This window comes from Daphnia pulex, chromosome 4 (assembly GCF_021134715.1).
Source record: "Daphnia pulex isolate KAP4 chromosome 4, ASM2113471v1".
NCBI lineage: Eukaryota > Metazoa > Arthropoda > Branchiopoda > Diplostraca > Daphniidae > Daphnia > Daphnia pulex.
The window spans coordinates 122,208-133,864 of NC_060020.1; the positions used below are offsets into that span (position 1 = coordinate 122,208).

General features: G+C 38.0%; 4 protein-coding genes and 1 long non-coding RNA gene across 7 annotated transcripts in view; 1 reads left to right on the forward strand and 4 right to left on the reverse strand.

Annotated features, from left to right (window-relative positions):
• Positions 1-351: 351 nt before the first annotated feature.
• Positions 352-2,501, reverse strand: LOC124192155. The gene is made up of 5 exons (XM_046585336.1): positions 2,359-2,501; positions 1,973-2,276; positions 1,365-1,856; positions 804-1,299; positions 352-688 (listed from the first exon to the last, which is right to left on the reverse strand). Exons 2-5 carry the CDS (start codon positions 2,246-2,248, stop codon positions 528-530), a joined length of 1,425 nt encoding a protein of 474 aa, XP_046441292.1. The 5' UTR covers positions 2,249-2,276; positions 2,359-2,501; the 3' UTR covers positions 352-527.
• A 432-nt stretch (positions 2,502-2,933) lies between these two features.
• LOC124193210 lies at positions 2,934-4,904 on the reverse strand. The gene is made up of 5 exons (XM_046586924.1): positions 4,754-4,904; positions 4,386-4,683; positions 3,827-4,318; positions 3,276-3,762; positions 2,934-3,217 (listed from the first exon to the last, which is right to left on the reverse strand). Exons 2-5 carry the CDS (start codon positions 4,665-4,667, stop codon positions 3,057-3,059), a joined length of 1,422 nt encoding a protein of 473 aa, XP_046442880.1. The 5' UTR covers positions 4,668-4,683; positions 4,754-4,904; the 3' UTR covers positions 2,934-3,056.
• Positions 4,905-5,588: 684 nt separating this feature from the next.
• LOC124193209 overlaps positions 5,589-11,657 on the forward strand; it is a 31,473-nt gene continuing 25,404 nt past the window's right edge. Inside the window, exons 1-3 of the mRNA XM_046586922.1 lie at positions 5,589-5,668; positions 10,770-10,855; positions 11,074-11,204. The gene's annotated coding sequence lies outside the window, so the exon portion shown is untranslated. The remainder of the gene's footprint in view (positions 5,669-10,769; positions 10,856-11,073; positions 11,205-11,657) is intronic.
• On the reverse strand, positions 6,097-8,481 carry LOC124193211 (vacuolar protein sorting-associated protein 33A-like). Of its 2 annotated transcripts, none has more exons than XM_046586926.1 (12): positions 8,394-8,481; positions 8,251-8,328; positions 7,973-8,169; positions 7,802-7,908; positions 7,609-7,742; positions 7,356-7,549; positions 7,207-7,294; positions 7,039-7,143; positions 6,677-6,971; positions 6,478-6,604; positions 6,256-6,416; positions 6,097-6,171 (listed from the first exon to the last, which is right to left on the reverse strand). In XM_046586926.1, exons 6-11 carry the CDS (start codon positions 7,463-7,465, stop codon positions 6,350-6,352), a joined length of 792 nt encoding a protein of 263 aa, XP_046442882.1. In that variant the 5' UTR covers positions 7,466-7,549; positions 7,609-7,742; positions 7,802-7,908; positions 7,973-8,169; positions 8,251-8,328; positions 8,394-8,481; the 3' UTR covers positions 6,097-6,171; positions 6,256-6,349. The 2 variants fall into 2 exon arrangements, with proteins under 2 accessions (XP_046442882.1, XP_046442881.1); XM_046586925.1 differs by having other exon boundaries at positions 6,247-6,416.
• LOC124193212 lies at positions 9,358-10,514 on the reverse strand. 2 transcript variants are annotated; one of them, XR_006874116.1, is made up of 5 exons: positions 10,357-10,514; positions 10,191-10,278; positions 10,048-10,125; positions 9,781-9,966; positions 9,358-9,715 (listed from the first exon to the last, which is right to left on the reverse strand). It is a non-coding gene; the product is annotated as an uncharacterized LOC124193212 (long non-coding RNA). The 2 variants fall into 2 exon arrangements; XR_006874115.1 differs by having other exon boundaries at positions 10,191-10,512.

The following is an 11,657-nucleotide window of genomic DNA, read 5'->3' on the forward strand; positions in this document are numbered from 1 at the left end:
GATATTACTAGTGCTTGTGATTTGTTTTTTTCTGTTGCAACTGAAAAGTGTCGACTCATTCTGTTGCGTTTACTTGTTTTCGTTTTTTTACTAATCAGGTAAATGGGTTAGAGCCTAGCAACTAAACCTCACATTATCGTTACATAACTATGTCTAGTTCGAATTTGTCTTTATTGTCAAATTTGAACCAAAAGAAATATGGGCTGCTGGTGGTCATTGTATGTTTTTTTATCAATAATCAAAAGGCTGATATCAAATTGTATAGAGGCTTGAATCCATATTCCCATCCAAAGTGAGCTATAGAATAAATTAGAGGGACTATCGGACACGTAGACCAGCAAAAACGAAAGCAAAGAGAAAGTGATGTATAAGCTCACCGAACATTTGGTACACAATATAAAACTGCATCGTCATTTCCATTATCTTATCCTTTCTTTAAAAAGCTGAGAAAATAATCTAATAAAATGGTTTGTCCCAACAAAAGAAAATAAAAGTCCCTTGACCAAGGGTTACCCCAAAACGAACGATTAATTATTTAGATGGTAAACTTCTTCAATGAGTTTCATAATCCGGTCCGATAAAATTGGACTGTCACTCAATACGAACGTTTTCATCATGTTCTTGTAAGTTTCCTCCATTTCCACGCTCATTCCGCTTTCACCAATGACTGGCGGTTCCACGACCTCGTCTGAAAAATTTCAAAAAGACAACAGACCCAATTAAATAGTCGACTACAAAACAATCACATCCCTATAGTCCTCTACAGATGCAGAGAAGTAAAATAATGAATGAAGTTTTGTTACCTTCTGGTTTGGGATCTTTTAGTTGTTCCTCAGCATCCAAATCCTTTAAACTGGTAACAACTTTTTTGTTTTGAGTCATGGAAACGACCATGGTGGACATGAACATCCACATCAAGGATCGTTTCTTGTAATCGGCCATAAAGTCTTCCCAGTTGTAATCTTCGAGGGGGATGCCGAGCAAACGCAAATCGGCCGTCAACGTGTCGAAATAGTAACGAAGCAAAATCAGCATGTACTTTTGTCTCGTTTCCGGCAAGGTGCTCGTGTACAGGAAATAGAGGACGTCGCTGAGTGGATGGCCGATCCTCGAGATTTGAAAGTCGAGCATTCGCAGTGAGACTGGGATATTAGTCAGTCCATCTGCGTATTTGAACAACATGTTGTTGTTCCAATAATCTCCGTGAACGACACAAGCCAATGGGCCGCTGCTCTCCAACGTATCGACTAGGACGACCTCAGACATTTGAGATGTAAATTTCGACACCCACTCAACTAGCTGATAACAATAAAACCAATTAGTTGAGATGCGAATCGATGAACAGAAAAATGTTTAATACTCACATCGGGCCTTTTGATATCTTTTAGAAAATCGACGATAGACACGGAAAAGTCTGAAATGATTTTAATGATTCCCACATCGTACATAGTTTTTTCTTCGACAAGAAATTTGGCCATCGGGGGAATATTGGATAGTTTGCCAGTTGCCGGATCCTTCCACTTTCTCACCGCACTAATCGTCAAGGCGTGGAAATGGGCCAGTGAAGTCAGGGCCATGTGACAGTGTCGATAATCGGCACCTTCCACTTTATCGGCCATACGATAACCCTCAGCTTTGAGATCCTCGAGGAGGGTACAAATTCCTGATCCATCCGTCTCTCCTGGGACTATTTCCTCAATATGGGTGTAGTAAACATCGGGAACATCCAGCGGAATCGGGTGATCGGCGTGCATTTCTCTCAGTGAATTGAAGAAATGGTGATACATGTTGATTTCCCGATGATGGACGCGTGATTCGTGAACTGATTTCCGAAGTAAGAAATTCGACGGCAGCACCTGCGTTGTAATGACAAGAATTTTAGACATACATTTCCAAATTCTAAATAATTTAGTGGTTAGCTGCATCATTGGCGTTGGATACAACCGAAACCAAGCGAGTTATTAAATGTTACCTTGATAAAGGTACTTAAGTTATTTGGGATGTCTTCGCCATCACGTTGCATCAACCGTGCCGTTACAATGAAGGTGTCGCTTTGGAAATTATCGCCCAAAGTTGAGCCGGATTCCACTTTGACGTGCAATGTGCCGTACTTGGGTATGTCATCGTACGTGATGCCATCGACATGATCAGTCGCTAGCGTGGCAAGTTGAGGTGCCAACTGCTTCTCTTCAAAAAGGGTTTTCCAAAACAGCTGGCGACCAGCCAAACTTTTAATTTCGTAGGTCATCTTGTTTATCCGGTGTGGGACCTGAATGCTATAAAAATGAGATCCTGCTTAGACACAATTTATGGCTAAAACAAACAAAAAAATTATTATTATTAAATGCCTTTTCATACCTTATAGTTTAAGCAGGAAAACAAATTGAGGAAACGATATAGCTATTGAAGGAGGAATAAGAAAATCAAAAATTAAGATTTAAAAATGCAAGGACAATTAGGTCCAATGTTGAGAGATGCTGAATCCAAACAGCAGTGCGAGAATTGACATCCTTATTATACCTCAGCGCAGCAGTATTTTATCTATATCGCCAGTCACGTCACTCTCATGATTGTTGTGTGCTAGTCTCTTATCTCCTAATGTTGTTGCGCAACGGAATGGAAGGCCGACCGACAATAATCACAATATTATTATAATGCTCAGCTGTATAGACTGTATAAACTGTATCTCACCTATGAAGCATTTAGGTGATTAAACAAGATGACTTACGAAATTAAAAGTTTGGGTGCTGGTCGCCAGCTGTTTTGAAAGACACTTTTCGAAGCGACTCTACCGAGTTTGACTCTGTTTCGTGATTCCATTGAAAGCTCCGCCTCTTTTTCACGCCAACTAAAACTGTTGGTATAACGACAGAAAATGTAAGCGTTGTAGATGCAGCCGAATCAAGTAGACAGCCAGTATAAACACACAAAAATAACCTTTCAAATTAGTTATAATTAACCATATTCAAGACCTAATATACACAATAGCTTGGGAACATAGGGTCTGGAACATACAGAAAATAGTTGTACGAACAGCAATATCAATGAAATTTTGTTTAAGAATCATGCAAGGCTTTAACTTCGTCGATGAGTTTGATGAGACGGTCGGTTAGAACTACATTGTCACTCAACTTTTTTGACAACATCGTAGCCTTCATCAATTCCTCCGCTTCCACACTCATTCCACTGGCCCCTTTGACTATTTCCCCGTCAGCGACTATAGAAAAGAAATTATAAAATCATTAGTAATTAAAATTAAATTTGATAATAGTCACCTTTTGGTTCTTTCTGCCTCTCTGCCGCATCCATTTCATCCAACCTGTCGAGAACTTTCTTGTTCAAGACAAACGACAGGACGATTATTCCCATAAACATCCACATCAAGGATCTTTTCTTATAATCAGCCAAGAAATCTTCCCAGTTGTAGCAATTAAGTGAAATGCCAAGCAGTAGCAAATCAGCAGTCAACGTGTCGTAGTAGTGACGTAACAAATCAGTCATGTACCTAACCCTTATTTCCGGCTTGGCGCTTATGTAAAGGAAATACAGGACGTCGCTGAGTGGATGGCCGATCCTTACAACTTGAAAGTCGATCATTTTCAAGGCAATTGGTTTCTTCCCATCGTCGGCATATTTAAACAACATGTTATTGTTCCAGTAATCCCCATGTAAGATGCATGCCAATGGACCGCAGCTCTCCACCGTATCAATTTGGACAATCTCCGGTAGACGTTCCACAAAACCAGCTATCCATTCAACTAACTGCACGGTAACAAATACAAAATTAGGCCAACCGGTAATATTCAGATAAATAATTAAGAATCACATCAGGCCTTTCAACATCCTTGGCAAATTCGATCACACTTTCGATGTTGTCTTTGATCATCTGAAAAAGGCTTGTGTCATGCATTTTATTCCCATCCGTGATGGGTTTGGCTGCAGGTGGAATTTTCGATAGTTCGCCCGTCGATGGGTCTGTCCACTTTCTCACTGCACTCAGTGTCAAGGCGTGGTAATGGGCCAGTGACGTCAGTGCAATTTGACAGTGTCGATAATCAGCACCTTCGACTTTATCGGCCATGAGGTAACCCTCAGCTTTGAGATCCTCCAGGAGGGTACAAGTTCCCGATCCATCCGCTCCGCCTTGAACAATTTCCTCCATATGAGTGTAGTAGACATCGGGAACATCCAGCGGAATCGATTGCCCTGTGTGCATCTCTCGCAAAAGTCCAAAGAAGTTTTGGTAGACGTCCATCTCGTGGTGGTGAGTCCGTGCCTCGTAAGCAATGACGCGCAGCATTGTGTTCGATGGTAAGACCTGTGCAACAAGGTACTACAAAAGTTAAAACATTTAAAATAAATTAAAGATAATTCCAACCAATCACCTTGATGAAAGCACTCAAGGTATTTTTAGTTTCGTTTCCAAAGTCATCCCGTTTTATCAATTGAGCCGTCACAATGAAAGTGTCGCTCATGAAATTGTCACCCGGGTTGGAAGCGGATTGTGCCACAATATGCACTTGACCGTATTGTGGCAGGTCGTCGTAAGTGACGCCATCAACGTGATCCGTCGCCAGCACGGGCAATTGTTTCGCTATTTTCTTCTCTTCAAAAAGTGTCTTCCAGAAAAACTGCCGATCGGCCAGACTCTTGAATCGGTCTCCCATTGTGAGATTTTATAGCCTGAATCGCATAAACATGTTTAATTGACTAGCAAATTAACCCTCCGGTGCCGGTTTAAGTATGGTTATACCTTTAAAGTTCTGCCTTCGTATACGGAAAAATTGTGGAAGTATTGAGAACCTTTAAATTGATCGGAATTAGATCTTGGAGAGAGTATAAGTATATAGATTGATAGTCACACACGCACAGTAATATGTTATTTACGACACACGGTTACATACTGTTGTCCCCACGGTCCAATTTTTCTTATATTAATATAGCCTCTCCTTATCACAAGACTAAAGATAAAACCGTCTAATGTCGACAGTTGTAAATCACGAGAGACGTTCGATGGACCTTATTTTGTTATTTGTCTTCCGATGAGCTTAAAAGAAATGAAGGACTGATGTCGTAATTCGTAAATAATAAAATAATGATATTTTTCACTGCTTGTGATTTTGTTTTTGTGTTTGGTATAATTCCTGTGATTTTTGTTTTCGTTTTTTTAATTATATACCCAGCTAAATGGTTGAATCCACTTTCCCATCAACTAGCTGCGTTATACTGGACACGAAGACCAGAACAAATGAAACGCAAAAAGAAATGTTAAAAGATATATGTCTGCTCATTGCTCATCGATTATTTGGTACAAAATATGTGACATTGTATCGTCATTTCAGTAGAGTATATCCTTTCTTTCAAAAGCTAACCTATACGTTCATTTCATTTTCGTGCTTTTAAGTTTCACACGCTGACTCGCTTCGCACTTTCACACGATCTTGTCTGAAAATTAATCTGATTAAATTTTCAATGTCAAAAACAATAAAAAACTGTCAAAGGAATACATTTGGCAACTCCGTTAAATTAATGGCTGACTGCACGAAAAAATTAAATGATCGAAGTGGTCTTTGTTTGGTCGTCGTTTCGTCGTGTCTCGTTTTCTCTTACTCTCTTTTCTTTTCTCTTCAATTCAATAGTTTAACTATATGTTTTATTAACTGCAACGGTAGATAAACAAGACCCTTCCAGGTTCGCCCTCGGGTATTAACGTGCAAGATATCAGTTAAAAGCTTTTGCTTATATTTTCAAAACAATTAAAATGTAGGAATTTCGTAAGATTTTGTTTATTGTAATTTCCTGGATTTTTTTTCTTTATCATTTACGAAATAAATTTATTATTATTTTATCATTTATCATTTTACGAAATTCTTGAGTTAAACTCAGACAGTGGCCCAATTTCTCCATCACAAGGGCTGAGGTAAAAAGGCAACAGTTCAGGTTACAAGATCGAAGCCATATTTTAGGAAAAAAGTTTGAGGCAAGGCAACAATTCAGGGAAACAGATGGAGGCAACAATTCGAGAAAAAAGATGGAGGCAATTAGCTGCAGTCGATGTTTAAGGACGTCAAGTAATTAAGATCTTCAGACAATCAGTAAAAAAGGATTTGTTTACTGATTGTCTTTAAGCCACTCCCTCAGCTCCCTTTCATCAGGTATATCCGGGTTGATCTAAAGAGAATACACAAGAAAAAAAAATCCCGATGAAAAAAACTGCTGGAGAAATATTATTGAGTTTAAACTAACCATGATTACCGAATCATCGAAGGAGTCTAGGAATATTTCTCCACTATCGCGTGCGAATGCAGAAACCTTAACACCTCCAAATGCAACAATGGCGTTATCCAGGCTACTGAGCTGAAATAGCTTTAGCTTTGCGACTGAGTGCAGTACCCACGGCTGAAAAGTTCTTGTCCCTGCGAAAATAAATAACTTTAAAACTGTCGGAAGCAAAATTTGTCTGATTAAAAATTTCACCTCAAATCAGCGTAAAGCTCTTCGGCCGAGTTTAGAACAACAGATTTAACAGAGCTACCATCAGAGCGAGGTGACTGGCCCGCATTTGATGAGGCTTGAAAATTTTCTCCTGGAAGCTTGACTGTATCTAAATAACAATGAAACCACAAAATGCAAGTAAAATAATTGTTTTACTCAGAAGCTAACAATACTTTCTTACTATGTTTTATTCCATGGAATTCGTCGATAAGACCCTCATAGGTCAACTGAGTGACAACAGGAGTTATCAAATCTACAGTCCTATCAATGATCATGAGAGTGTCGAACAACGGAGACATGGGGGGATCACAGTCTACCCCAATATCACGTCGCATTCGAGTCATCAATTCGAATACGTTACGGGCATGGCGCCCCTTACCCACAACGTTGGGGAAAATGCCATATAAACTTTGGAGGGACATTAACCCATGAGCAATTTGGTGTAAGGAGCTGATTTCATTGTCAACATATAAATCCTGAGAATAAATTTGAAGAAATTGATGACAAGCAATCCCTTTCAAAGTTTGGCTCATAAATAAATACCTTGAAAACATTATCGAGTTCCATTGAAATGACATCACTATCTAGTGGGAAAAAATCAGCAGGCAGTTCATCAATAGAAGTAAGAGTTCCATACACTCCTTTGTCCTAAATGAAGTAATAATTTTGTCAACAATTTCTTCTTCGCTGATTTAAGTAACTTTAACCAACCTTGAGCCGCTGTTCACATACTGCACTTCGTCGGGAGACAAAAATTAACTGATATTCCTTACTAGCAGAATGTCCTTGGCTTTCTTCGCTGAAATGTAAATTAACTTATTGTTGACTATTTAAAGTTAAAATATGTAGATTATTCATACCTGTGCAAGTTATCGGCAATACAATCCATCAGCTCAACTTCAGGTCTTGTGATGAACAGCATATTTTTAACAGATATGGAAGGCAAGCGCCCAGATTTTAACTGAAACATTTTTACAACATCTAGTTCCTTAAGAAAACTGTATTCTGCCACCAAACCAATGGGGCCAGTGAGTTGTTCATCCCAAAATATTGCCTAGCATAATTGATGAATTTACGTACATTTCTTAAATGGAATAGCACACACCAAAATACCTTTGTTCCACTGAACTTCTCTAAAAGAGAAACAATATCCTGTAACAATAACAAAACTGTTGACGAAATTTATTTTTACTGAACAAGACATCAACAGACTGTCAACAGACAACCTAATGGATTTTGTGGTTGTCCTAAGTCACAAAAAGCTAATGACTAAATCCGCATAAAATAAAATAAAATTTAGTATTACCAATGCTCATCTTCTCCTGTCCTTAACTTTCTTTCTGAAACAGACACGTGCACATCCAAATTTAGGTGAGGACGATACATATTCATGTCTAACTTCTAATCATTAGCCTAACAGTCAAAATAAAATTTATCGTGAGGCATTACAATTATGGTAAATTATTTCAGTGCTTACCATACATGATGACTACTCATCATATGGTATTTATATCAGTGAGTGACTCACAGAAATGGTTTAGTGCACTATGAAAATCAAGAAACCCATTTTATGGTCATTTTCCTGGGCGTCACAACAAAATCAATGAGTGACTCACAGAAATGGTTTAATACACTACCATGAAAATCAAGCAAACCCATTTTATGGTCATTTTCCTGGGCGTCACAACAAAATTAGTTAGGCAAACAAAATACGTAAGAAAACTCAAAATAATAAATGATATTGCGTTGATTTACCCTTCATGAAGCATTTAGCTATGCGAAACAATTACAATGACAATGATGAATAAGGTAATCCATAGTATAGTCTTTTGCCTAAGAATTGAAACAGGAATGTTGAAATTATGCGTTACTTTAATAATTACAAATTGCAAGCTAACCATGTCAACATGATGACGACGTTCGGTAACTGACTAACTGATAAATCAGACAACAAAAACAAAACAAACAGACAATCGAATTGATGTTGTGGTTGTCCTAAGTCACAAAAAGCTAATGACTAAATCCGCATAAAATTAAATTAAATTTAGTATTACCAAATGAATCGAAACTTACCTATCCGCTGAGATAAATTACTGTAAGTTTACACAAAAAGTTTGAAGAAAATCGATGCAGTAGTTTAGATTTCTATAAATTTATTCTGATTCTGAATTAAAGGTTCTGGAAGCCTGGCCCAGAACAGCGTACACTCCCCCCACATCCCTCCCCCTCCTACACACCCAGACACCCGCATTTACTTTAATGCCTTCTGGTAGTACAAGTACTACCCTCAGGGATAACTTAAAAACTAAGAATTCAATAGGCTTTACAAGACCCTTCCAGGTTCGCCCTCGGGTATTAACGGGCAAGCTATCAGTTAAAAGCTTAAATTGCTTATTTTCAGAACAATTAAAATGTAGGAATTTCGTAAGATTTTGTTTTATTGTAATTTTCTATTAAACTAATCACCTGAATCAGTAGTGCGGAAGAATTTTGTTGAGCAATTCTAATATTATTATTATCCATAATGTTATTCTGTTCATAATTTGTAGCTTTAAGCTGCTGACGTTTTTTTACTCCGCTTTTTATCCTTTGGACTTGAAAAACACTCTTTTGATTTTGGTGGCATCTTTTAGCAAAATTTCAAGTAAATCAACCTGTTTGACAGACAGCACGGAACGAATACTTCCGGGGCGAGTCAAGCTATAACTACACTCAAGTCCATAAATATCTACCCCCTATACCCCCTTCCCCCCCCCCCCCCAAAAAAAGGCGCGAAAAAAGAGGATCTTAGTATCTTACCGCAACAGAATTGTTTTTGTGCTAAGTATTATGCAATCGGAAAAGCGAGTATGCGTCTATACGAATAGTTAAAACGGTGGTATATTAGAAAATGAAAAATTACAATGATTACAACAATGCCAAGTCAAAATGTGATTTAGGTAAACATTTCTGTCGTGATACGGCACAGCTCTCGAAGATTTTAAGACATCAATGATTGCATTTGAAAATATTACACATACGACTATTCAGTTAAAATCAAATGTTAAATAAATTTCCATTTTTCCAACAGATGCAATCAACGTAGATTTAAAATTACTGGTATGCCTAAGCTAATGTGCTCATCTTCTCCTATCCTTAACTTTCTTTCTGAAACAGACATGTGCACATCCAAATTTAGGTGAGGACGATACATATTCATGTCTAACTTCTAATCATTAGCCTAACAGTCAAAATAAAATTTATCGTTAGGGCATTACAAATATGGTAAATTATTTCAGTGCTTACCATACATGATGACTACTCATCATATGGTGTTGATATCAGTGAGTGACTCACAGAAATGGTTTAGTGCACTACCATGAAAATCAAGCAAACCCATTTAATGGTCATTTTACTGGGCGTCACAACAAAATCAGTGAGTGACTCAGAGAAATGGTTTAATACACTACCATGAAAATCATGGTCATTTTCCTGGGCGTCACAACAAAATTAGTTAGGCAAACAAAATACGTAAGAAAACTCAAAATAATAAATGATATTTCGTTGATTTACCCTTCATGAAGCATTTAGCTATGCGAAACAATTACAATGACAATGATGAATAAGGTAATCCATAGTATAGTCTTTTGCCTAAGAATTGAAACAGGAATGTTGAAATTATACGTTACTTTAATCATTACAAATTGCAATCTAACCATGTCAACATGATGACAACGTTCGGTAACTGGTAAATCAGCAACAAAAACAAAACAAACAGACAATCGAATTGATGTTGTGGTTGTCCTAAGTCACAAAAAGCTAATGACTAAATCCGCATAAAATGAAATAAAATTTAGTATTACCAAATGAATCGAAACTTACCTATCCGCTGAGATAAATTACTGTAAGTTTACACAAAAAGTTTGAAGAAAATCGATGCAGTAGTTTAGATTTCTATAAATTTATTCTGATTCTGAATTAAAGGTTCTGGAAGCCTGGCCCAGAACACCGTACACTCCCCCCACATCCCTCCCCCTCCTACACACCCAGACACCCGCATTTACTTTAATGCCTTCTGGTAGTACAAGTACTACCCTCAGGGATAAAATTTGGGCTTTAATGCTAAATCAAATAGAATAATTAGTTTATCTTGTAAAATTTGGTCTTGGGTGTGAGAAGCACATACTGAGCACATGTGAGACAACATTAAGACCCTATTAAATAAATGGCATGCTTTTACCATTTACTTTGTTAGCCATGCTATAGTTCATGTTTCCTCTTTGATTCTTTGGCAGATTTGAGTCATTAGCCGCCCAACATCATCAACCTTGTGACCATTGAACCTACCCTTAGCTGCTTAGCAGCAGTGTCAGCCTCGTTGGTATGGTATCATTTTATGATATACTCTTACTCATTATATCTGTATTTGTATGTAAATGATTTGCATGACCTGCTTATGCTCAGTGTGCCCATGTGTCAAGTGTGTTCATTAAAATTTAATGTTTACGTAGCAGTCTCATTCAAAACTTGTCCTTACTTTTAGCCGTTTGTGGTTTCCATTAAATATTCTCACTAACATGTGCTGTTTGTTTATTGTAGGAAACATCATCCCGTCCTGATTGCAGTTTATCTCTTATTCTCTTATTCTGCCTGGAGTGTTCAAGTTCAACTCTTCTGTGGATGGAGCCCTTGGAGAAATAGATGTCTGACTGTAATTCCCAGGCTCCAAGGTAGGAAAAAGTTTGCCGTATTTTCCTTTGCTATCTGCTGGCGTTGATTTTGGTTAAAACATCCCTTCCTACTCCCTCTGCTGCTGACTGTTATTTAAGTTGCTCAACTGCCCTTGGCAGTGAAACACAGAGAGCAAACTCATATAAATGAGTATCAATTTAAGTTTTTTCTGCGATCTTTCCCGAGTCTTAAATTGGGTCTCACACGCGAAGTGGGCGAACGCGAATCTCAACACGATCTTCTTCGTTCATCACGTGGGTTCAACAAAACTGTCTTGCCCCTTCAGGTCCACTAAACATGACGCAAGTCACGAGTCATACGAAAAATTCTGCCGTGAGCCTGAGACAGCGCAGTTATTTTTACTTTGCACCTCTGAGATTTTTGGACACGCATTTCAAAAACGTGTAAAGCCTTGCTCACTTTTCCTTCAAAACTTTTGTCCGAAAATTCAA